We start from the raw sequence: 26,767 nt of genomic DNA on the forward strand, positions 1-26,767 counted from the left end.
ATGAAGGATGTGTAGCTTTTAGGCCCGGTTCCCACCAATTTGACCCTAAAGTCCTGCTATTTAACTATGCTGTGCACCTTCATTGCGACTTACAGCCACTTCAGTGTGGCGTCAGGTATACATCTCGATGCAAGTTGCAATGAAGTCGTGCAGGAACCTTTTTTGGAGTCGCTGTGACTTCGAACAGGGCCATTGAAAGACACAAGATGTGACTTCAAAGTCTCATTGGTGTTAACCGAGCATTCAACCCCCTGACGGTATTCCCGAGTGTAGCTCGGGGTTAACTTTCAGTACCAGAAGCGGTAACCCCGAGCTACACTCAGGATTACACTGCAACATTGCTCTGGGATCCCTCGAGCACTTACCTTGTCCTGCGGTCCCACAATGTCCCCCCTGCAGCATCCCCGGCCATCTCCTCCGGCCGATGCCGGCATCCGTCTTCAGGGTTCCGTTCCCTGCGAGCGTTGGTACGTACGGGGGGGGCAGAACATTACTGTATCAAACCATTTCACATACATTTTGTCCCGAGTGCTTTGTCCTGTGCCCTGTCTGCATTTTTACTGTTCTTTCTGCCTGGAAACTGAGAAACGTCCATGGCGTCCAAAAGGCGTCCCTTTAGGTCAAAATCGGTTTTAGACTGGCTAGAGAACAGCGATAGTAAATTAGAACCACTTGCCGAGCTGAGTGATAATGATTCGTGGGGGAAATTCGTCATTGGACACTGAAAACGATTTTGCGACTTTGCTCAGTGATGTGCGAACTTGGCGCTATATTTCAAATTTCAGTATTTTTGGTTTGTTTACATTATTGAATTACATTTATTATTATTTTTTTTAATGATTATTATATTATAATTTATGATTTTGTGTTTAAAATTTTATCATACCCGGGATGTTTACTAGACTTGTTCGGACAGATTTCAGTCTGTTATTCCTAAGAATGACAGGCCGACAATAAAAACAACATTTCCATTGAAAACCATGTACCGCACAGAAATAATGACCTAATCGGACCTCTAGGGAGGTTAGGAAGATATCTTGAAAGGGTTCTGAACAAAAGAAAATCCAGTTGTGTGTTCATAACGGCTCACTCACATCATAGCGCATGCATTAGTGAACACCAGGGGTGTAGATAAGTGGGGAATAGGGGGGTCCAACCCAAGGGCGGACTGACAACTCATGGGGCCCCCAGGCAATAGGGGATCATGGGGCCCCTGTGTCCTTGCCCAAACTCAAAAAAGCCTATGAAAAAGGTACCAGGGGCATCTCATGGGGCCCCCTACTGACCCCGGGCCCTCGGGCAGTGCCCGAGTTTCCAAATGGTCAGTCCGCCCCTGGAAAGGAGCATAACGTTGTTTTGAGATTTCATATATCACAAAGAATGACAAGGAGACTGCGCCTATTTTCTTTGCTTGGGGAAAGTGTTCTTGACCTGGCCCACCCACAAAGCAATTTTTGGGTGGTTCATCGGGGATAAATTTGCTCTTTGTATGGCCAGCTGATTCTCCAGTAAGGGTGTAGTAGATGACATTTTTGTCCTTGGGTTCAGATATGTTTCTCATGTCCCCAGCGGTTTGTTCTCATTTTTTTCCTGCCAACCCATGTATGAAAGGGGTCAATATCGACTGATTTTGTCTTTTCCGCTTAAGTCTGAACGAAGGACACGGGCCTACTAATGACTAAGGTCTTCTGCTTGTCTGTACCCTGCTATGGCCAGAATAGGTTCTGCTGTCTCAGGGCTATAACCGGCTTAGCGATATCCTTGTTCTGTTTCCTCCTTGTTGATCATTAATCTTATATTGTCTGGCAAAGGCGGACACCCAGACATAAAAGAATCCGGCATGACAACATTTAACTCCTTGCCTCCTGGCGGGGAGGAAACGGCGCACAAGGACAGGTGTAGGGCAATGCCCCATTCCCGCCTCCTCTGCTGGCTCCGTCTGGCACCTCCGGTGTGCTATCAGCCTCTGGGAATCCCATTGATCACAGGTCACTAGTCTTGTGACAGAGCAACGCTTGCATACCTGTGTATTATACTGTCTGGAAGCGTCTCTATAGAAACCGGCGACAACATAAACAGCACGCTGTCTGCCCTCTAGCCTATATACTACACAGTACGCCGAAGTCCTCTCCTCTCCTTATCTATCACCTCTGCTAAGGGCGCCGACTTACCTCCACCGTGATACCGGGAAAAAAAATAAAATCTCATTTTTGTAGCATGACTGAATATTAAATCTGAAATACCAGTCATATCTATTGTCCAGATATTGTACGTGTTTTCTGGAAGGAGTTTTTTTTTAATGTACTTTATTAGAACTGCATTGACCTTTTTTTTTTTTATATATATATATATATATATATATATATATATATATATATTTGTTCAGGTTTAATAAAGTATATATCAAAATCTATATTTTCTTTAGAACGTTTGGCATCTCTCTGTATGCATTTTTCATAACCAATTTTTTGTGGCTCTATTGTAAAGTTGTTTATTACCGAGCAATCCTTCAACTAACGGCCTTTATTGTCGCATCCTGACAACACTAAGCAGCTGCCTCACAATTGGTTTTACCATGATGCATTTTGGACCTGCAGCAGTTTATCTTGTGAAGGCCCCTGATACAAAAGTCCTGTGGAAGCTTTCCATATTTATTAAAGTGTTACTGAACCTGCAACAGTAAAATCAGTCTGTAGATGCAGGAAAGCATGCTTGTTATACTCACTGCGGAACCTAAGGGGTTAATCCTCCGCATTATGTAAAAAAGCTGTTGGATCCTGTCTTCTCTGATCCTCCCCTTCTGTCATCTGCTGATAGAACAGATACTTGGGGGCAGGCTGCACATGCTCATGCATTGCTAGAGTTTTGTTTTCTGTTTTTCCTTGGGAGAGCACATGTGATCAGGACAGGGCCAATCAGCACTGTCCAGACAGAGGGTCAGGGGTATGAAGCCTCATAAGACAATCAGGGGAGAATGAAAACTCCTACAAGCTTTTAGCAGTGCTCTGCATTCACTATATCCGCTCTCCCCGGACCCTGCATTCACTATATCCGCTCTCCCCGGACCCCGCATTCACTATATCCGCTCTCCCCGGACCCTGCATTCACTATATCCGCTCTCCCCGGACCCCGCATTCACTATATCCGCTCTCCCCGGACCCCGCATTCACTATATTTGCTCTCCCCGGACCCCGCATTCACTATATCTGGTCTCCCCGGACCCCGCATTCACTATATCCGCTCTCCCCGGACCCCGCATTCACTATATCCGCTCTCCCCGGACCCCGCATTCACTATATCCGCTCTCCCCGGACCCCGCATTCACTATATCCGCTCTCCCCGGACCCCGCATTCACTATATCCGCTCTCCCCGGACCCCGCATTCACTATATCTGGTCTCCCCGGACCCCGCATTCACTCTATCCGCTCTCCCCGGACCCCGCATTCACTATATCCGCTCTCCCCGGACCCTGCATTCCCTATATCTGGTCTCCCAGGACCCTGCATTCCCTATATCTGGTCTCCCAGGACCCTGCATTCCCTATATCTGGTCTCCCAGGACCCCGCATTCCCTATATCTGGTCTCCCAGGACCCCGCATTCCCTATATCTGGTCTCCCCGGACCCTGCATTCACTATATCTGGTCTCCCACAGTACACACAACATGGAAATGCATTTATTGTAGTAAATATAAACTGCTAAATATATTTTTGTAGCAGCCTTGTGACTTCTATCAGTTTACAGCAGAGCACTGGTTAAAGCTTGTAGGAGGAGTTTTCTTTCTGCTCTAGGAGGATGCAGAACCCCTGACCTCTGGACAGTGCTGATTGGCCCTGTGCTGATCACATGTACTCTCCCAAGAAAAAAAAAAAACCTCTCTAGCAATACACCAAACTGAGCATGTGCAGAGTGACAACACACTGTCTTATCGGGAGATAAGAGGGGGACACTGGAAGAAGGGGAGGATCAGAGAAGACAGGCTCCAACAGCCTTTTTACGCAATGTAGAGGATTAACCCCTTAGGTTCCACAGTGACTATAACAAGCATGCTTTACTGCATCTACAGACTGATGTCACTGTTGTGGGTTTAGTAACACTTTAAAGGGAAGGCTGACAACTCTTCTGCCAATTGAGACCAAGAGTAAACTCTTTAGAGGCGCTTGGCTTTTCAGAGGTGCAAAACAGGAAGTATTACAACTGGCAGAATCTCCATGTAAGAATTTGCAGTAGATTCCAGAAAAATAAAATTGGGGTTAAACCCACTTAAAAGTCCCGTCTTTTATCGTATTTGAGTGTAGACTTCGACTTTTCCTCTGACGTTATTAGATATGAAGTAGAAATCCATCGTCTGATTATAAATCTACCTACTTCGGCACTCTGGCTACTTCTGAGCCCACCTAACCCGTCATCCGTTCTCACCGCGCGGCTCGGAGCTTGAAACGTTTTGCTTCGCTGCCATCAAACGCCACGTTTTTTTTATTTTAGGTTTTCTGCGCGGCGACGTTTCTTGGCTTGCCGCCTCACCCCTGAGGAAGCATGCTGTGTTTTTGAAGATGGAGGAAGAAGTTAAAAAAAAAAGGCATATTCGTGTGCTGTGCCAGAGGTCGAATGGTTAAAAGGAAAAAGTAAAGAGATAATGAAATGAAAAGCTTTTATTGTTTAGCCGTCTGTATGGCACTCACCTGGTGGGCGTTGCCTTCAGGTGCCCCGGCGCTCGGAGATGCTGTTTATTTTTCAAGCTGCAGCTGTTCCGCCGGTCTAGACATTATGCAAATAGGTCTCCTCCGCGTGTCTGGAAGGGACTGGCTCCTGCCTGCGCCTGGCTGCCGCGGTCACACTTCAGCTCCTCTTGCCGGCAGAATACATACATCTGCCTCTTGCAGAGCCTTCTCAAATTGCCCTTTGAACTGGGGCAAAGCGGAAGGGCAGATCGATTTGTACAAAATAATAACCCTTGTACTGATCGTAAAACATTTCAATTCGTCGGATATAAATAGTAACCCTTGTACTGATCGTAAAGCATTTAAATTCTTCGGATATAAATAATCACCCTTGTACTGATCGTAAAACATTTCAATTCTTCGGATATAAATAATCACCCTTGTACTGATAGTAAAGCATTTAAATTCTTCGGATATAAATATTTAAATTTCACAAATACTTTGTAATTTTTTTATTTTTTTTTTCATCAGAAATAATTTTTGCAAGTCTCGTACTTGCGAAAAAAAGATGACTATCAACGGGCTCCTAGGTTTGGCACATCGTGCAGACAAGAGGACGATCTATTTGATGAACGGAGGCTTTTCGGATTGCAGTTTTAATTATTCAGGGTGCTTCAATTTTTAACTATCCCGTGCAATTCAAGTGTCATATTTATCTTGATACAAAGTAAATGTTCGCGTTTTTAAAATAGTTTTTTTCTTTTGGTAGGCAGAATGTCGTTTTTTTTGTTTTTTTTTTTGGTAGGAGCACCAAAATATTAGTGTTGGTTTCAAACTTCAAATGAGGAGATGCTATTATTATTATACAGGATTTATATTACGCCAACAGTTTGCTCAGCACTTTACAATATAACGGGAGACAGTACAGCAACAATACAGTTCAATACAAGAGGGAAAGGAGGCCCTGATCCTGGGAGCTGACAATCTAGGAGATGCTATTATTATTATTATACAGGATTTATGGCGCCAACAGTTTGCTCAGCGCTTTACAATATAACGGGAGACAATACAGATCAATGCAAGAGGGATAGGAGGGCCCTGATCCTGGGAGCTGACAATCTAGGAGATGCTATTATTATTATTATTATTATTATTATACAGGATTTATGGCGCCAACAGTTTGCTCAGCGCTTTACAATATAACGGGAGACAATACAGATCAATACAAGAGGGATAGGAGGGCCCTGATCCTGGGAGCTTACAATCTAGGAGATGCTATTCTAAAATGAGGACCGAAGCGTTATGTTTTTGGATTTGTGATGGAGAGAAAACATGCAAATTACATCATTTATTTTCCTCCCAAAAAACAAGAATAAATCTGCACATCATAAAAAGGCTTGCAGTGGTTAAGCATGACATAAAATTTCATTACTGCACCTACGTGACATTTACGCCGACTAAAATGTTGCATCGGAATGATCGCTGCTTCTGCTGTCATGTAGTGAATTAGCTCCAGTCCAGTCAAAGATCGTTATGTGCGTTTTTAAATGATAAAATAAATTCTGTTTATTAAAGTAGAAGTTTAGGGTATATAGCACTGAACCTTTTAAATACCGCCTCCCCATTGTGCTCAGTGCTGGGACAAGGTCATCCAGACTTTAGGGTGAAAATGCCAAATTGTGCACCCCCCCAAAGATATAGAAGTATTTTGTGTCCGCAAAAATAGAATCCCCTGCCACCAAAAAGCACTCATCTGCATACTAACCCTCTAAGCTTCAATCCCCCCTTCTCCCAGCACAAATCCCCTCCCACTCTGAGCACAAATCCTCTACCCCTCAAATTTCACCTCCCAACACAGATCCTCTACCCCTCAAATTCCCCCTCCGAGCACAAATACTCTACCCCCCAAATTCCCCCTCCCGGCGCAGATCCTCTACCCCTCAAATTCCCCCTTTCGGCGCAGATCCTCTACCTCCCAAATTCCCCCTCCCAGCGCAGATCCTCTACCTCTCAAATTCCTCCTCCCTGCGCAGATCTTCCACCCCTAAAATTTTATCTCCAAGCAGATCCTTTCTCTCCACTCCAAATTCCCTTCCCCCCAGCAATACTACTCCTAGTACAATTCCCTCCCCCCTAAATTTCCTCCTCTACCACAAATAGCCCCCAAACCAACCCTACTAGCAAAATTCTAGCATGACCCCCCTCCCAACACAAATTCCCACCCCCCCAAAATCACTACTCCTACCACCCCAAATTCCCCCTCCTAGAGCAATTCTTACCCCCTGCTGCTCCCCCCAATTCTCCCTCCCAACACATCTCCCCTCCCCCCAATCTTTGTGGTGCCGCCCACCTCACATGATGCCACAGTCCCTAGGACAGCCCCCCTCCTACCCACCCCTTGCCCTGGCCCTGTTTACACTGCATATATTTTAGCATACCTTCATTTTTCAGGTGACTGCAAAGCCCCGAGTCCTCTGTAATGTGCAGAGCCGAGTTCTGTAGAGCGCTGACATCACACGCCAGAGTCTGGTGCTATAGGCGTTGGACGGTTAGATGTCCTTCCTGCCAGCTGCAGGCGACATGACCACATTGAAAAAGAGGGAAATAAAGTATTTTCATTTCTATTTATGATACATTTTATGCAGTGCAGTGGGGAGGCAGCATTTAGGAGGCGAGTTATTCTATAGCCTAAACTTCTACGGAAACTTCTATAACTTCATAAATGATCAGGAGTAAAGCTGAAAGTCTGAGAAGCAGCAGATCGAACCCATTGCACATATTGCATTTGTAGGTGGTTTACAGTAGTAAGGAGAGCATAGAGATGACCTGATCCAGTCTGCTGATGCTCATTCATACTCCTCAGACAGGGAGGAGATACAGGAAGCTGCAGTAATGGTGTCACCCTGTGGTTATTTTGCGTTGGGGTGTGTGCGTCACGTGCTGTCGGACAGAATTACTAATCTTCTGGCAGAAGAAAGAGGGAAAAATTAGCTGCCCTAGATCTTTTGCATGGCAAATCCATTTCATTTCCTGTAGCTTTTTTTTTTTCTTGAGGACCAAACTTTTTTAAAAGGCCTCTGGAAGTGAAATGACGAGATCGCCGTCTGTTGCAAGCGCGGGTTGACTAGAATCCCAATGATTTCCCCTTAGTCTCTTCTCGCAGACAGCCAGAGCTAACAAGATTAGATTCTGATTCCAGTCTCTCTGATGCCCACGCTTCACTGAGTAGCGATATACAAATGTTTACACTCTCCTGCCGCAGGGCGATGGGCTGGCATGAGATGGCATATTTCACCAAGCGTCTATCTGTCCGACCGTCTCCCTCTACTTATCGTTAAATGATGCCTTGTTATAATTTAGAGAACTTCAGGCAGTCGGGCAATCTTAGCCGTGCGCTGGTTGAGCCGTGGTTGTCCAGCAATCAGTCTACTGACTACGTTTGTCATCTTTTTCCAGACATCGAATCAAAGATTTCTGGTGTCTATGCTATGAGAAATTATCATAGAAAGCAGGGGTGGACTGACAACTCATGGCGCCCCTGAGCAATAGGGGTCATGGGCCCCTTTTGTCCTTGCCCTAACTGTGCTTAGGCATGGCTTCCCTTTATCTCCAAGCAGCACAGATCTGCTTCCATCTTTGACGTGGTCAGGTTGAAAGAGGAAACCTGGCAGGATCAAATACTGAAACGGAATGGACCCCAGACTGCACTTGAGTACTTCCGTTAGAATACCGCTTTCCTGTCCGAACACCGACAACAGACACCACAGCCGACCGTACAAGACTAGACCACACCAGTCTTGAAGTAAGCCAGGAGGTAGACTAGTTTATTTTAACCCAGATACAAGAGATATACACTCAGGGGCCAATCCCCCCGTCCCAGCACAATGACACAGGGCGGGGCAATCTACATTTAGTAACAGGAGACACAGGTATTCAAATTTCACACCAGCAGACAGTCCCATCAGGAGGGAGGGCTGCTGGAGACACTCCCCACTAAGCCAATACACATAAATACATACATCCCATAATAGTTTGCTCCAAAGCAAGACAAACAAAAGAACAATGGGATGCAGCCACATGACACTAAACAATCCACAACCCCCCACCCAGGGGCGGACTGACAACTCATGGGACCCCCAGGCAATAGGGGATCATGGGGCCCCTGTGTCCTTGCCCAAACTCAAAAAAGCCTATGAAAAAGGTACCAGGGGCATCTCATGGGGCCCCCTACTGACTTCGGGCGGTGCCCAAGTTTCCAAATGGTCAGTCCGCCCCTGATAGAAAGTATGATGTCATCTGAGTTGTTGAGTCTCTTCATAAATCTAAATTAAAATATATTTTAAAAAAATTCCAGATTTTCAGTAGGTCCCACGTTCTAGGCAGATGACAATATTTGGACATGTCTAGAACTTGGCTCCATCGTTCAATCCGCCTAGTTTTTTTGGTGGCTTTCCAACCCAATAGGCTCAGCTGGAGACGGGTCAAGCTATACTCAAACAAAAGTAAGAATTAGTTATCCATTTCAGCTGCCTACACCCCTGAACCTGATCATTTTGACTTATGGTTTTCGTTGAAGGTGAATTGCTTTTTGTCTTTCAATCCTTTGATGGAAATCTACTAATCAGGAAAGTCCATTGCAAGTCTCTATCCGCCTACTTGTTCTAGATCACTGGATAAAAACAAAAGCGGGTTGGCATGACAGCCAGGCAGTTGGTTTTTACAGAGTATGCTGTGACTGCCTCCGTATTTTTCTGTCAGAAGCATGTTGACCTATCCAGTTTTCTGCTCATCTGTGTGCTTGATGCAACGGAAAAGATGACAGAACCAAACTCCTGGCTCTTCCTGGAGTATAACATCCCCAGTGGACATTTGGGGTTCTTTCATATCAAAGTGATATGTTGAGGAGTATTAATGTGCATTGTGGTAAGGCTACCTAATCATTATGAATGGGCTGCCAGTGTGTCGGCAGGTGCAGTCTACTTTCTCCACTGCAGGTGGTGCTCATCTGAAATGGAAATGCAGCTGGAGTAGGAAGTGGGAGAAATCTGGGTTTCTCTTATATCCTTGGTGACCCATTCAGGTGACCCTGGTGGAAGTTTTGGGTCATGCAGAGTCTTTTCTTAAGTCCTTGCCTCCAGGTTTTGGCAAGCATTTGCGAATTGGCTGGAAGGACAGAGCACCCGTCTGTCAGGGACAGCACTAGCGGCAGGGGGAGGCTCCAGAGGAGTATTATACAATATTTATAAAGCACCAATAGTTCGCTCAGTGCTGTACATTACAGAGGGGGACAGAACATGTGACAGAACAATAACCATACAATACATGAGGGGATTGAGGGCTCTGCTCTTTCGAGCTTACAATCTAGGAGGGAGGGGATAGTGGTACAGGAGGAGATAGCAGTGGGGGATGGAGTGGTAGGAAGAGTGGAGGAGGTTGGCAAGTTAGCAGGGGGTGGGGTAGGCTTCCCTGAAGAGATGGGTTTTCAGGGTGCACCTAAAGGAGAGGAGAGTAGGTGATAATCTGATGGGTTGGGGCAGGGAGTTCCAGAGGATGGGTGACACCCTGGAGAAGTCCTGGAGGCGGGCATGGGAGGAGGAGACCAGGGAACTAGAGAGAAGGAGGTCTTGTGAGGAGCGGAGTGTGCGTGTTGGGTGGTACTTGGATATTAGGTCAGTGATGTAGTTCGGGGCAGTATGGTGGACAGCTTTGTACGTCAGTGTTAGGATTTTGCATTTGATCCGTTGCGCAATCGGAAGCCAGCAGAGGGATTGGCAGAGGGGGGTGGCGGAGACAGAGCGGTTGGAAAGGTGAATGAGTCTGGCAGCCGTATTCAGGATGGACTGAAGCGGGGATAGCCATCGACTAGGCAGGCCAGTGAGGAGGGAGTTGCAGTAGTCGAGTCGTGATATGATGAGGGAGTGGATGAGCTGTTTAGTGGTTTCTGGAGTTAGGAACGTGTGGGTTTTGGCGATGTTGTGGAGGTGGAGTCTGCACGAGTTTGTTAAAGATAGTAGGGAAAGCTTACAACAGAGCAAGCTCCCTTTTGGGTTGGACTAGCCAGGCTACACTCCGCTCTCGTCGACAGGCGCGGTCTCCAGCTCTGACTGTTGAAAGTTCCCCAGTTGGGTGTGCTTCCCGCCTGGTTGTACTGTTCTGAAAGTTCTCCAGTACATCGTTTTCTGCAGTCCGGTACTCTGTGTTCTCTGCCGCCGCACCACGCTATATCTACCAAACACTTTCACCAATTAGGAATGAGTAAGTGCACATGACCCTGTTTACAGAACAGCCCATCACAACGCACGTTATGCGCATTGTGGTGGAGTGCAGAGCGCTGTGTAGTGCATTAGGGTGCCATTGACAGTGTCCCGATGCATGAGTGTGAATGGGCCCTTAGACATCTCTTGTCTTGCTCATAGCTCATATTGGCACTGCAGGCAGGGAGGAGAGTTGTGGCTATACTAGGGGCTCTCCTGCAAATGAAATGATTACCTCAGTTTTAGATGGAGCTGGGACAAAACATCCTTTGTAGCAAGATGGGCTGTGCTCTTGACCTAGAGATCTCCACATCAGGATGAGGATTTATTGGACTTTGTGGTGTCAATGGCTCTTTAAATCAACTACCTGGTTATTCTAAATGTATTTCTAGCCATTCATTTTATAGCTTGGTTATCTTCAGATGTGACAGGAACATTGGGCATGTCAAATGTTAACCAGATGAACCCTGTGTGCCTCCCTGAGCTACGGTCAGTCAACCCAAGTGGTGAAGGCAGTTAGGGCTCTATACCTATAGTGATATTGGAGAAGGCCAATTCATCTGCTCCCAAGTGCCAATAACATAACATTGTTTTCTAATTGGACCTAGGGTTGGAAATAGAAGTATGTGGGGCACATAGGAAGTATTTATTTTGAGTACAAAATATCTATCTCACCGTGAACAAACTGCTGACCTTTGCTCCACTAGGTGTGTGAAAGCCAAGGCAGGGCCAGATCTCACCCAGTTACCGCAAGCATTGCCAGTGATTTCACATCACTAGATAATGCCCTTTGCCCTAAAGACCTGTGCAGAGCAGTATAGCACTTCAAGGCATGGAGCGGCCCTTATAAGTAATGAGCAATTAGGTTAATTTTACTTTAAGCTGGTCATGTAGACCTCTCCTGGCCCCCTATTTATTTTGTATGGATTATAGTTTAGGCCAGGTGTAGTCAACCTGAGAGCTGCAGGACTACAAGTTCCATCATGCCTCTGCAAGTCATAGCTGTAACTGTCAGTTTTGTAATCTTTGCAATGCCTCATGGGAAATGTAGTTCCACTACAGCTGGAGAGCCACAGGTTTGCCTACCCCTGGTTTAGACCAACGGTCTGCAAACCTTCTAAACAAATGTCCTATTTACCAAGTGGCCAATGTGAGTAGGAAATTCCTTAACTTCAGTGGAAGTAAACGATGCCCCATCATTGGGAGGAATAGTGCCCCATCATTGGGAGGAATAGTGCCCCATCATTGGGAGGAATAGTGCCCCATCATTGGTGTCAGTGGGAGGAATAGTGCCCCATCATTGGTGTCAGTGGGAGGAATAGTGCCCCATCATTGGTGTCAGTGGGAGGAATAGTGCCCCATCATTGGTATCAGTGGGAGGAATAGTGTCCCATCATTGGTATCAGTGGGAGGAATAGTGCCCCATCATTGGTATCAGTGGGAGGAATAGTGCCCCATCATTGGTGTCAGTGGGAGGAATAGTGCCCCATCATTGGTGTCAGTGGGAGGAATAGTGCCCCATCATTGGTATCAGTGGGAGGAATAGGGCCCCATCATTGGTATCAGTGGGAGGAATAGGGCACCAACATTGGTATCAGTGGGAGGAATAGGGCCCCATCATTGGTATCAGTGGGAGGAATAGGGCCCCATCATTGGTATCAGTGGGAGGAATAGTGTCCCATCATTGGTGTCAGTGGGAGGAATAGTGCGCCTTCATTGGTAATAGTAGGAAGATCAGTGCCCCATCATTGGTGTCAGTGGGAGGAATAGTGCCCCATCATTGGTATCAGTGGGAGGAATAGTGCCCCATCATTGGTGTCAGTGGGAGGAATAGTGCCCCATCATTGGTGTCAGTGGAAGGAATAGTGCCCCATCGTTGGTGTCAGTGGGAGGAATAGGGCCCCATCATTGGTATCAGTGGGAGGAATAGGGCCCCATCATTGGTATCAGTGGGAGGAATAGGGCCCCATCATTGGTATCAGTGGGAGGAATAGGGCCCCATCATTGGTATCAGTGGGAGGAATAGGGCCCCATCATTGGTATCAGTGGGAGGAATAGTGTCCCATCATTGGTGTCAGTGGGAGGAATAGTGCGCCATCATTGGTAATAGTAGGAAGATCAGTGCCCCATCATTGGTGTCAGTGGAGGAATAGTGCGCCATCATTGGTAATAGTAGGAAGATCAGTGCCCCATCATTGGTATCAGTGGGAGGAATAGTGCCCCATCATTGGTGTCAGTGGGAGGAATAGTGTCCCATCATTGGTATCAGTGGGAGGAATAGTGCCCCATCATTGGTGTCAGTGGGAGGAATAGTGCCCCATCATTGGTGTCAGTGGGAGGAATAGTGTCCCATCATTGGTGTCAGTGGGAGGAATAGTGCCCCATCGTTGGTGTCAGTGGGAGGAATAGTGTCCCATCATTGGTGTCAGTGGGAGGAATAGTGCCCCATCGTTGGTGTCAGTGGGAGGAATAGTGTCCCATCAGTGGTATCAGTGGGAGGAATAGTGCCCCATCGTTGGTGTCAGTGGGAGGAATAGTGTCCCATCATGGTAATAGTAGGAAGATCAGTGCCCCATTGTTTGTCAGTGGGGGTCTCATTTCAATGGGAGGATTAGTGGCCCAAGTGCCAGATAAAGGCAAGCAAAGGGCCACAGTTGGGAGACCACCGGTTTAGACCGAGGGTCTCTAATCCATGACCCACCACAAGATTTTATCCGGCATGCAGCTAGGGTAAGTGACATGTTCTCAGACTCTGTTCAAAAACTGAGGAATCAAGTCAGTTGGTCTCTTTGGAGGGGGGCCCTGATGTAAGAGGGACTCTGAAGTGATGGTAGAACTTTTGGTGTGATGGAGGCCTTCTAATATGAGGTTATTTCATGAAGCAGGTTCATTTATTTACATTTTATTCATAAATGTAGTTTTTGTTATATAATGTGGCCCTCATACTGGAGCGGCTGGAGACCCCTGGTTTAGTTCCAAGCCGTTTTCTGCAGCTGAGCATGTAGGAGAGTCTGTTGTCACACTGAGGACACTGGTAGTTAGTGCAGTTATTTGCCAAGGCTGAGGGGGCGAGCTGTACTGAACTTGTAGTGTCTGCTCCCAGGCTGTCTCGGCTATAGGGGAGGAGGGGAGCGCACTCCCAAGGGCTGGATCCTACATTAAAGGACTCTTTATATCGCTGCCAGCTCCCGAGTCTGTGAATCACTGGTCGGCCTGACAAGGGCAGGGCAATTACATGTGAAATGTACTCTGAGAGAGTAGCAAACCACAGCCACTGCCAACATATAAGAGGCTTTAATCACTGCCGCACTGTGCGACTGCAACTCCTGCCGGCCCCGCTAAAGGTCCCCGGTCTTTACGGAAATTGAAGGGTTTTGTTTTAAAACCACGAGCTGTATGAAGTCTCTAAATGCAGTCAGTCATCGGGTAGCTTAGGCAATGTCCATGTTGTATCCGTGGAAAGGCCGAAGCTTTACATGCACACTAGTGTTAGTTCTGTGTGGCCCGTCTTGCTGCTTGGCAGTAATGAAAAATAAAAACATTCAACACATTTCTGCCCCAAGCCAAGCTTGGAAAAAGATCTTCCCATTTAGCCGTGTCAACTGCTCCTGCCAAAAGGATTGTTGCTTCGCATAACATGGGCATTGTGTTCAGATGAGAGGGAAATGGACTTATTCCGACACACGTCTTCAGATCTTTCATGCAATTGGCTCTTCTAACAAAAAAACCCCCCGAAAAATACCAGTTCTACTCAGAATTTCCCATTTCTTCTTCTGCCATTTGTTGTCATACAAACTTTAGTACTCATAAATGTGTTGCGTCTATGGTGTTTGTTAATGCACAATTTCATCTGAGCAATTCGATTGAAATGTGTTTCAGTTGAACACTTAATTTCTTTCGGGGAATAAAACCACTTTTCAAGAGTTTCTATATTAAAACATGGGCAGCACGGTGGCTAAATGGTTAGCACTTCCGCCTGGCAGTACTCAGGTCGTTGGTTCGAATCCCAACCACGGCACCACCTGTCTGAAGTTTGCATGTTCTCCCTGTGCCTGCGCGTCTTTCCTCCGGGTACTCCGGTTTCCTCCTACACTCCAAAAGACATGCTGGTAGGTGAATTGGCTCCTGTCTAAATTGGTCCTAGTATGTGTATGTATGAATGTGAGTTAGGGACCTTAGATTGTACACCCCTTGAGGGTTAGGGACCTTAGATTGTACGCCCCTTGAGGGTTAGGGACCTTTGTACGCCCCTTGAGGGTTAGGGACCGTAGATTGTACCCCCCCTTGAGGGTTAGGGACCGTAGATTGTACCCCCCCTTGAGGGTTAGGGACCGATGTAAATGTACAATACATATGTAAAGCGCTGCGTAAATTGACGGCGCTATACAAGTATCTCAAATAAATGTTCCGGAGATATGTGGGACTATTATACGGAGGGATCCGTGGAGCTGTTTATTTTATAAATAAGAATCTTTGACCAAGTTGCGCAAGAATAGTTAGTGTGGCTAAGGGCCCGATCCCTACATTTTGGCTTGTCCCTGATCCTCCAAGTATAAACGATTGGGTTGATAGAGTGGATGATATTTATAGAATGGAGGAACTGTGTCCTATTGAAGAGGATAAAATGGAAAAATTTAGGAAAACATGGAGTCAGTGGTTGGGCTTTAAAACAACTAAAAGATATGTGGATCTACTTGGAAGGTAAGTAAATGAGTAGTGAGGGGAGGTTGTAGGAGTGCCCACAGAGGGGACAAGAGGAAGGGAACACCGATATAGACTGATGATGACGAAGGTTAGAAACAAGGAAAGTGGTGCAGTTTTAGAATTTTAGGGAATGTGGAGGGGTGAGGGAAAATACGATATGAGTTATTTGGGATGCATGGGAGAAGCTTGTAATTGTGTTTTCTTTTCCCAACCTATGTTTGATGTTGTGTTTTTTGTGTTTTTTTTGTATTTTAAAGAAATAAAACCTAATAAAAGATATAATAATAAAAAAAACTTTCAACACTGTCCCTTTTGGGTTTTCGGTTCCCCTAATTGCAGTTTGAGGCTTCCATCAGGTCCTTGCTTGGCTTGCATATTAGAAAGACCTGAGCGCCATGGATGGCTTCAGTGATGATGGTGAAATAGTGAGTTTGTAGGCAGGTGCAGTGTACACTCTCCACTACAGGTGGTGCACGTCTGAAACGGCAGTGCAGCTAGAGGAGGACGTCGGGAGAAACTAGATTTCTCTATGGTTTTCTCGGTTCCCTGGAGCAGTGAAACGGCTAGATGTGCCGAACCCAGGTGACCCTTTCAGCCATCTTTGCCTATGCAGAATCTTTTAAGTCCCTGCCGCCAGGAATTGGCGTGCTTTATGCGAATGGCTAGTATAGGGACTGGCTACCCGTCTGTAATTGACAGCACTAGTGGTAGGCAAAGGTTTTGGTGGAGTAGCGAAAGAGTAGGGCCTATGTCTACTCCTTCAGGAAGCTCCCCTTTGGGTTGGACTGGCCAGGCCATGCTCCGCTCCTTATGACAGACTCTGTCTACAGTCAGATCTCCATGCCGCTGACTCTGTTCTGAACTGTTGTCAATGCCCCGGTCGGGTAAGCTTCCCCACCGGGCTTGTTTGTACTGTTTGAGAAGTTCTGTAATTCATTGTTGTTTGACAAATCAGGACTTTGTGTGTTTTCTGCCGCCGCACCACGATGCACCTACCCAACAAATAAAAGGCCGGTGTCACACATTATGGACTTCCAAATCTTAAAATAAATTTGATTGAAAGCCGTGTTACGTTCCTTTCATAATGTGTGATTCTTGACTGGAGAATTTATAAGAAAAAAGGGATTCAAGTGGAGCAAAGTTCTAGCATTAAAAACCACAAGAGCCTTTAAATGTCGTGTCTTTACGTTTTGGCAACAAAGGCTGTTTTTCTTTATTGGTTAATGATTAGATGGGTTATCACCAACTCTCCCAGACGCCTGTGTTTATAGTGTTGGAGTTGGCAGGCTTTCAGTGTCTGGGTATTGTAACAAAGCACCTTAAAGGTCAGAGTAGGCCTCTAGCTTCAGGCAGACACTCAACGTGGCCATGGACTTAGGAAGGTGGTCGGATATGTAGGTTATGTTTGAAGTGATGTGTACTATTTACAAGCATGCGTATATTGCCTGTATGTTATGGGGTTTGTCTGTGGAAGTTTAAAGGGCTTTCAGACACTCCAAAATGCACCTTATGAGTGCAATCCAACCTAGCCGGGTAATGTTCCCCCACAGTGTCAGTCTGGACTGGCCAACTGTTTACTTGTGTGAAGTGCCTTGAATAGTGGAAGGGTCAGAGACCTCCAACAGTATTTCAGAAGAGGAGGGTTAAAGAGTGGAGAGTTCAGGAAAGGCAAGGAGAGTTAGAGGAAGGAGCTGAGTCCTTCAGCAGAGCAGAGTATTTCAGGAGAGGAGAGTTATAGAGGAAGGAGCGGAGTCCTCCAGCAGTGCAGAGTATTTCAGGAGAGGAGAGTTATAGAGGAAGGAGCGGAGTCCTCCAGCAGTGCAGAGTATTTCAGGAGAGGAGTTATAGAGGAAGGAGAGGAGTCCTCCAGCAGTGCAGAGTATTTCAGGAGAGGAGAGTTATAGAGGAAGGAGCGGAGTCCTCCAGCAGTGCAGAGTATTTCAGGAGAGGAGAGTTATAGAGGAAGGAGCGGAGTCCTCCAGCAGTGCAGAGTATTTCAGGAGAGGAGAGTTATAGAAGAAGGAGCGGAGTCCTCCAGCAGAGCAGAGTATTTCAGGAGAGGAGAGTTAGAGGAAGGAGTGGAGTCCTCCAGCAGAGCAGAGTATTTCAGGAGAGGAGAGTTATAGAGGAAGGAGCGGAGTCCTCCAGCAGAGCAGAGTATTTCAGGAGAGGAGAGGTATAGAGGAAGGAGCGGAGTCCACCAGCAGTGCAGAGTATTTCAGGAGAGGGGAGTTATAGAGGAAGGAGCGGAGTCCTCCAGCAGAGCAGAGTATTTCAGGAGAGGGGAGTTATAGAGGAAGGAGCGGAGTCCTCCAGCAGCGCAGAGTATTTCAGGAGGGGAGAGTTATAGAGGAAGGAGCGGAGTCCTCCAGCAGTGCAGAGTATTTCCGTAGACCGTTTTGGAACTGAGAAGAGGTATTGGCTAAAAACAAAGTAACAAAGACTTCATACAAATGAGTGGACGGGCTCTTTCAATCCATATAACAGGTTTATTTATTGATTGTTTACTTTTATGATGCTTAGTTTCCTGTAAACTGGACAGTTGAGTTATCTTCCCTTTTTCTGTTTGCAGCGGAGCTGGAGTTCGTTCAGATAATCATCATTGTGGTGGTCATGATGGTTATGGTCGTGGTAATAACGTGTCTCCTCAATCACTACAAGCTTTCAGCACGGTCGTTCATTCACCGACACAGCCAAGGGAGGAGGCGAGAAGAGAACCTGTCTTCGGTAAGGAAGTTTCTTGCAACCTGTTGGCAAAAGCTTTGGCCAATCAGTTCATCAGTTTTGTTTGGTAAATTGACCGCTTCCGGACCACAATGTACTACGGCAGCTACAGGCAAAGCAAGATACCCGTACATCGCTCTGGCTGTACTAACACAAGGAGGCACCGTGCGCTTGAGCAGGCACACAGCGCTCCCCCACTACGACTGCTGAGTCCGGCGGACACAGGGGAAAGAAGATCCCGGTGAACGGGACCCAGTGATCATGTGATCGCTATGCAGGCAAAGCTGGTATGAATCAATCTCATTCATAACAGCTCTGCTTCTCTTCCTAGTGAGCTGTGGTTGACCCACAGCTGTCACATGATACATGCGGCCAATCACAGCACCCTGTGCCATGTGACCAGCTCCAGCCAATCACAGATCACTATCTTGATCTGTCAAAAACAACTCAATGATGACAGTTCAGGAATTAGGTTCATGACACCAAGCTTTGCTTTGCTGAAGGAATAAAAATCATTTCTCCTGCAATGCAAAGTGTAAAATAAATAAATAAATAAATCCCTGATCCCCCCCACATTGTACTATTCTGATTAAAAGTATTAAAATAAAAAAATTTTTTAAAAGTTTAAAAAAAAATGTTAATAAAATATACCATATTGAGAATTTTTTTTTTTCAATTAGAAGGGTAATTTTTTTTTTTTTTAACTACTTGCCAACCGTTTACCCGCATTTTACGGGTGAGCAGCAGCTCTTGGCAAAGCGACGTAATCTTGCGCTGCCTACTATTTTGGGGAATGAACGCACCTGCGCCCCCTGTTGCCCCCTCAGTCGGTCCAGGAAGAGAAGAGAGGGCATGGCACCGAGTAAAAGCACCACTATATTTTACACACACGTTAGATTAGCAATTTTTCACTGATCACTGCATTCCTGCCACTAGCGACATCAGATAACTTCTGGGTCAGTAAGCGCCCCTACCAGCCAGGGTCAGCTAGCATTAGATTGCCCGCACATGATCGCACTCGCACACTAGGTCGCTGATCACCGCCATTACTAATAAAGTATTTGTACAGATCAATATATTGATCACAAACAAACGCAGTGTTAGCAGGATCAGCCCTGTTCACTGCCAGGACTAGCGTTTAGCACCTCCACTGTTTTTCCCAGATTTGTTCCAATTGATTGTGGGCCAAGGCAATTTACACACACAACAATAGATGGCCGCTTACCCAAATCCAGCTCTTGCCAGACAATTTGCATGGAAACCTATCACTTTCTGAATTTAAAACTTTTTTGGGACTTACATTCAACATGTGCATTACAGAAAAGAATGAATTGCGGTCATATTGGTCCACAAACCCGATTCATCGTATGCCCATGTTCTCTTCTGTTAATATGCCCAGCATGGACCAGCAATGTACTGGTACGTTGCTGGACTTTGGTTATACCGGGCTGATTCCTTCAGCTACAGGCATCTTCCTGGTATCGTTTTTTTTTCAGATGGCGGTTGGCTTTCATGTAAAAGCAATCCTAGTGGCGAATTAGCTGCTGAATTTTTACAAGCAGCGGTAAGGGACATCCCGCTGCTGCCTTCCACAGTTTTCTTGGGCTCTTCTGTCCCACAGGGGAATCCGAGAATGCAGCCGGACGTTTCGGTGGCTGACAATAGAGCTGATCAGAGACCAGAATGGCTTCAATCATCTCTCTAGTCTAAGAAATCGGAAGCTGCCAGCATTTCATCATTTCAGTTTTGTAGGATATAAACGCCGCCATTTGTAAATTGGGAAAGCATCTGATCACACCGATCTTGGTGAGATCAGATGATGTAAGGACAGAGGAGATATCTACTGTAGAGTCTATTAATTTCTCAAAGAATACCGGTCAATGCCTATTGCAGTCAGAGGGGATATTTACATTCCCTGTGACAGCAATAAAAGTGATTAAAAAATATAGGAACGGTGTAAAAATTATAAATCAAAATACCGAAAAAAAAGCCCCCGTGCACAGTGACCCCATGACGGTATGTAAGCAGCGGTTGCACCGTGCATGTGAGGTATCAACATGAACATCAGATCGAGGCAGTTATTCTAGCACTAGACCTCCTCTAAATATAAATTGGTGACATGTAAAGGCTTTTAAAGCATCACATTTCGATAATGAAAATGGATGTACTTTGTTGCCATTGCACCGGCATGCGCAATTATAAAGCATGTCATGTTTGGTATCTATTTACTCGGTGTAACATCATCTTTTATAATGTACTAAACAATTGGGCAATATATTGTGTTTTTATGCATTAAAATTCTAAAGTGTATTTTTACCAAACAATTTGCGTTTGAAAAATTGCCGCGCAAATGTGTGCCATAAAAAAAAATTCAACACCCACCGTATTATTCTCTAGGGCCTCTGCTTTAAAAAAAAACATATATAATTTTTGCGGGTTCAAAGTAATTATCTAGCAAAAATTTTTTCATGTGAGCAAAAAGTGTCAGAAAAGGCTTGGTCTTCAAGAGCGGCAAAAGCTTCTAATGATGGCCCTGGAATGCCAGGATAGTACACCCCCTCCCCAAATGTGACCCCTTTTTGGAACCTAGACACTCCAAGGTGTTTGATAAGCGGCATGGTGAGTATTTTGCAGATCTCATTTGTTTCCACATGTTTTTGGAAAACGAAGAAAGAAAATTGTGTTTGTTTTTTTTTCTTTTTAAAACCCTGTGACAAAAATGATATCTGTAAAATACTTATCATGCCTCTTATCAAATTCATTGGGGTGCCTACTTTCCAAAAAGGGGTCATTTTTTTGGGGGGGAGGGGGTGTTTGTACTATCCTGACATTTTAGAGCCTCCGAAACGGTGATCGTGAGGAAGCGAGGAGGAAATATGCCCTTTGAAAGCCTGGAGGTGGTCATTGGATTTTGGGGGCCTGTATGTACCTAGGCTGCCAAAAAGTCTCACACGTGGTATCCCCATACTAAGGATAAATAGAAGAATGTGTTTGGGGTGTTCCACCATGGCATGCATGAGCAATATATCATCAAAGTGACAACTTTGTGTAAAATAAAAAATTGTGAAAAAAAAAATATGTTCCATGGACTCAACATGCCTCTCTGCAAAATCCTTGGTGTCTGCTTTCCACAAAGGGGTCATACGGGGGGGGGGGGGGGGGGTTTGTACTGCCCTGGAATTTTAGCACCTCAAGAAATGTGATAGGCAGTCAGAAAGTAAAAGCTACGTAAATTCCAATACATATTCCATAGTTTGTAGACGCTATAACTTTTACACAAATCAATTAATATACACGTATTGAGATTTGGCCTAAATTTATCACTAACTTTGATTTTATTGGATATTTTTTATAACCAAAAGTGAAAAGTATTGTTTTTTTTCAAAATTTTTGGTCTTTATCGGTTAATAGCGCAAAAAGTAAAAGCCTCAGAGGTGATCAAATACCACCAAAAGAAAGTTCCATTTGTGTTGCAAAAAGGACATCATTTTTGTTTGGGTACAGAATCGCATGACCGCGCAATTACCAGTTGAAATAGCGCAGTGCCAACCAGCAGAAAATGGCCTGGTCATGAAGGGGGGAGTAAATCTTCTGGAGGGCAAGTGGTTAAATTAACCATTAGTTGATAGTCGAGTTATTTGGATGTTTCGGTAATGTAATACTGTTCCAAAACATCTGATTTACATTGCGGTTACCATTGCTGGCCTTCTGACCTTTGTTGGATTACTTTGAAGTTTTGTATGTATTCTACATTTCTGCAGCGTTCTGTTTCATTTAATCTCCAGCTCAATGGGTGCAATCTGCTTCAGTCTCTACAAGTGCTGCGCTCTTGGCATTGGGCAGAATTTTATTAAACATTAAAGTCAGCAGTCAAGAATGACTATGTAGGTTGCACTTTTCTGTGGTGCAAGGGTTAACTGTTGGTTTAGTCCAGGGGGTAAGAAGTAAGGTGAAATTCTTGCCTCATTCCATGCTTCTGCAGGCTTCCTCCTCACCGTACAACCAGTCTTAGGAAGTGGTTCCTCATTGTCACTCATCTGGTTATGGTCTCTCTGACATCACCCTGTGGAATGTAGGACCAGTGGTTCTGCATTCTATGCGAGAAAATAGAGGACCAGAGGCGATGAAGAACTTAGGTGACCTGAGAAACAAGGTAAGTATTTCTTTTTATTCCCTATCCCCTTGACCAGTGGTCTCCAAACTGAAGACAGGGGGCCGGATGTAGTCCTTTGCTTGCTTTTATCTGGCCCTTGGGGCAATATGTTCACTTCACCAATGAACAACACAGTTTCTACCAATGACTTCAACAATGGTGTACAATTCCTTCCAATGACATCAACGATGATGCACTATTCCTTCCAATGACATCAACGATGATGCACTATTCCTTCCAATGACATCAACGATGATGCACTATTCCTTCCAATGACATCAACGATGGTGCACTATTCCTACCAATGACATCAACGATGGTGCACTATTCCTACCAATGACATCAACGATGGTGCACTATTCCTACCAATGACATCAACGATGGTGCACTATTCCTTCCAATGACATAAACGATGATGCGCTATTCCTTCCAATGACATAAACGATGGTGCACTATTCCTACCAATGACATAAACGATGGTGTGCTATTCCTTCCAATGACATCAACGATGATGCACTATTCCTACCAATGACATCAACGATGGTGCACTATTCCTACCAATGACATCAACGATGATGCGCTATTCCTACCAATGACATGAACGATGATGCACTATTCCTACCAATGACATAAACGATGATGCACTATTCCTACCAATGACATAAACGATGGTGCACTATTCCTACCAATGACATCAACGATGGTGCGCTATTCCTACCAATGACATGAACGATTATGCACTATTCCTTCCAATGACATCAACAATGGTGTGCTATTCCTACCAATGACATCGATGATGCACTATTCCTTCCAATGACATGAACGATGATGCACTATTCCTTCCAATGACATGAACGATGATGCACTATTCCTTCCAATGACATCGATGGTGCGCTATTCCTTCCAATGACATGAACGATGATGCACTATTCCTTCCAATTACATGAACCATGGGGCGCTATTCCTACCAATGACATGAACGATGATGCACTATTCCTTCCAATGACATCGATGGTGCGCTATTCCTTCCAATGACATGAACGATGATGCACTATTCCTTCCAATTACATGAACCATGGGGCGCTATTCCTACTACTATTGAGAGATTGCTTACTTCCACTGATGCCGGAACATTTTGTACCCCCCCGATGGCCACAGTCCGGCCCCCCTAAAGTCTGCAGGTCCGTAAACTGGCCTTTTGTTTAGCAAGTTTGGAGACCTCTTCCCTAGACCAACCTCAGTACTCCAGCTATGGTGAGACTAGAAATCCTGTGGGGTATTTTCAAGATTCCTAGAGGCAGAGGCATGATGGAGTGTCAGGGTTGCCTATCACTGCCCTAGACAAAATGAACCCTTAACTCTTTGCCCTGTGGGGGGGGGCATTTCCATAGTCATTTTTCACAGCTGACTGGAGATAAAACAACACATTTAGCCTGTTTTTAGGAGGAGGAAAGATGTTCCTCTACATTTTGCATGCACTAAAGGGTGTTTGACCGGTCAGTCTGTTTCCTGAGTAGGGAACAGTCATTTCACGAGACGCTCATACAAGTTTTTTTTTTTTTGTTGTTGTTGCAGGAAGGAAGCCTGTGGCCTTCAGACAGCACAGTTTCAGGAAACGGCGTAGCAGAGGTAAGATGGCCCACTGAATGCTTTGATCTGAGGCAGGGTCTCTTCAAAGAAACATAAAAATGGTGCAATTTTCATAATTGTCATCAAATTTGTTCAGTTACTTTTTTTCTATCATACATAGGGGTAGGGGTAGTTGACAGTTTCTGGGAAATGGTTATATTTTCATTATATTTTAGGTATGTGTAGAATGAACTTGTGTGGCATTGTTTGTGTGCCGGCATCTTCAGTGTGACAGCTTGCTTCACATCCGGGTGCCCACTGCGCATGCGCAAGTAACGCTGCGCTTCATGAATGGTCCTGTAGTCTTCTGGGACACGTGACCGATCCCAGAGTACTACGTGGAGGGCAACTTGTGCTTCTGATCGCCTTAGGCCAGGGGTAGGCAACCTGCGGCTCTCCAGCTCTTGCAGGACTACAATGTCCATCATGCCTCTGCAAGTCATAGCTGTAACTGTCAGTTTTGTAATCTTTGCAATGCCTCATGGGAAATGTAGTTCCACAACAGCTAGAGTGCCGCAGGTTGCCAACCCCTGCCTTAGGCGATTGCAGCGAAAGTGGGAGCGGGTACCTGTCAAATTTGGGTACCCGCTCCCCAAAGGTGCCAATCCTTAACGGGGAGTGGGGGACAAAGCCTTTAAGCGGAACTTCCCCTTTTGGGTGGAGTGCCCCTTTAAGTCTACAACACAGCACATTGTTTCTTAACATGAAGCGGCCACCGTGATCTTGGTAACTAGAAATAGACCGATTGGTCTGGACTGCCTTGGTCTTGGGTGGCTTTTTTAGCTTTTGAATGATGCTTGAACAAGGATGGCGCCATCCTTCTGAGAAAAAAGCAAATGAGGTATTGTTAGTAGGAGTATTCTCTGCAAGAGGCAATAAATACCTGGAAATGTTGCATTCACAAGTATCCCCAATGTTGGGTATCCTTTAAAGTGGTTGTAAACCCTTCCATATAAACAGAGAAGTGACTGGCCTCAGGTGATACACAGAGATTAAACAAATCATCTTACATATGTTGTACCTGTTTATCTGTAGCCATATGTCCTTTTACATCTGTTCAAAGTGCAGAATTTATAAAGCTTCTCTGAGAGTTCAGAAAAAAGTGGGTGGATGATTGAAATTACAGTCTGCAGAGCTCAGTAAGGAGAGCTCTGAGAGCTGATTGGAGGGAAGAGACACCATACACACACAGAACACAGGGACAGAGCTGAGGTTGTCAATCTGCTGGAGGTCCCTCCCCTGTCACCATTTTTCTCTTGGTGTCAGGAAACTTGTCAGAAGAGATTCATGCTGATAGTAATGAAGCAGCAGACAGAAATGACAGTACTGTGGACTGAGACAAATACACACTATAGAGGAATATGCTTTGTCAATATTTCATTTCTGAGGTTTACAACCACTTTAAAGGAGCCAAGATGGTTTTCATTCACAATGATTTTAAAATTGGTGGACGTGTAGGAAGTATATTTTGTGGCCCGTCCGTGGCTTCTGTATTGCCTATTGTATTATTTTTGTAAGCCTTCCAAATAATACGGATTGTTTTCCTGTAACCCTACAGCACATATACACACCTAGACCCTCGGACAGACTCAGCATCCCACCCTTCCTTCAGCGAGATCGCTTCAGCCGGTTCCAGCCCACCTACCCATACATACAGCACGAGATCGACCTTCCGCCTACCATCTCCCTATCGGATGGCGAGGAGCCACCGCCTTACCAGGGGCCCTGTACGTTGCAGCTCCGTGACCCCGAGCAGCAGATGGAACTGAACCGAGAATCTGTGCGGGCTCCCCCCAACCGAACAATCTTCGACAGTGACTTAATCGACAGCTCCCTCTACGGAGGCCCCTGTCCGCCCAGCAGCAACTCCGGAGTGAGCGCCACTTCCTACGGCAGCAACGGCAGGATGGAAGGTCCTCCTCCCACTTACAGCGAGGTCATAGGTCATTACCCAGGATCCTCCTTTTACCAGCACCAGCAGCAAAACATGGGCACGCCCTCCATATTGGAACACAACAGACTACATTTGCAAAGCAATGGTCACGACAGCACAGCGTCAAGGAGCAAAGATAAGGACAAGCAAAAAGGACAGCCGTTTTAGAATTGAAAAAAAAAAAAAAAAAAAAGACCGAACGTAAAAAAAAAAAAAGAACACTGCACTTCTAGCTGGTCCGTTTTGTTGTCAGTTCGGCCCTCAATACCACTTTGTTGTGCGTATGTCTGGCAACTTTTTGGGCACCAGAAAAATAAAAACTTTGAAGGGGAAGTCGGGGTGAAAGGGGAAAGCCTTTTTTCCCTTTTTGTTCTCTCCTTGCTGTATAAATATTTACTTGTTATGTCTGGTTTGAATGCACAAGCGAAAGAAGCTTGAAAATGTTTATATGTTTAGCTATGTCTTGAAAAAAATCCTTCAACTCCGTTGCTCTTTTTTTTATTTTATTTTTTTTTTTATTTTTTAAAGCAGAGCAGCGTATGCTTGTTCCTATATACCCCACCCAACTTATATCTATATATTTTATTTTTTTTTTTCTTAATAGCTCACTTAACATTAAGGAAAACAAATCCTGAAATATTTGCACAAAAAAACTATTTGTTTAAAAGTCTTGCAATATATATATAAAAAAATTAAAAGAGAAAAAGTA

The 26,767-nt window shown here is 45.2% G+C and overlaps 1 protein-coding gene across 1 annotated transcript in view; it reads left to right on the top strand.

Annotated features, from left to right (window-relative positions):
• The window catches only part of PMEPA1 (prostate transmembrane protein, androgen induced 1), an 87,449-nt gene extending 60,682 nt beyond the window's left edge, over positions 1 to 26,767 (top strand). The window contains exons 2-4 of the mRNA XM_089689672.1: positions 18,192 to 18,346; positions 24,072 to 24,125; positions 25,684 to 26,767. Coding sequence (XP_089545798.1) covers positions 18,192 to 18,346; positions 24,072 to 24,125; positions 25,684 to 26,226 — 752 coding nt within the window. The 3' untranslated portion in view covers positions 26,227 to 26,767. The remainder of the gene's footprint in view (positions 1 to 18,191; positions 18,347 to 24,071; positions 24,126 to 25,683) is intronic.

This window comes from Staurois parvus, unplaced genomic scaffold, assembly GCF_062004578.1.
Source record: "Staurois parvus isolate SC_StPar_1 unplaced genomic scaffold, SC_StPar_1.0 ptg000490l, whole genome shotgun sequence".
NCBI lineage: Eukaryota > Metazoa > Chordata > Amphibia > Anura > Ranidae > Staurois > Staurois parvus.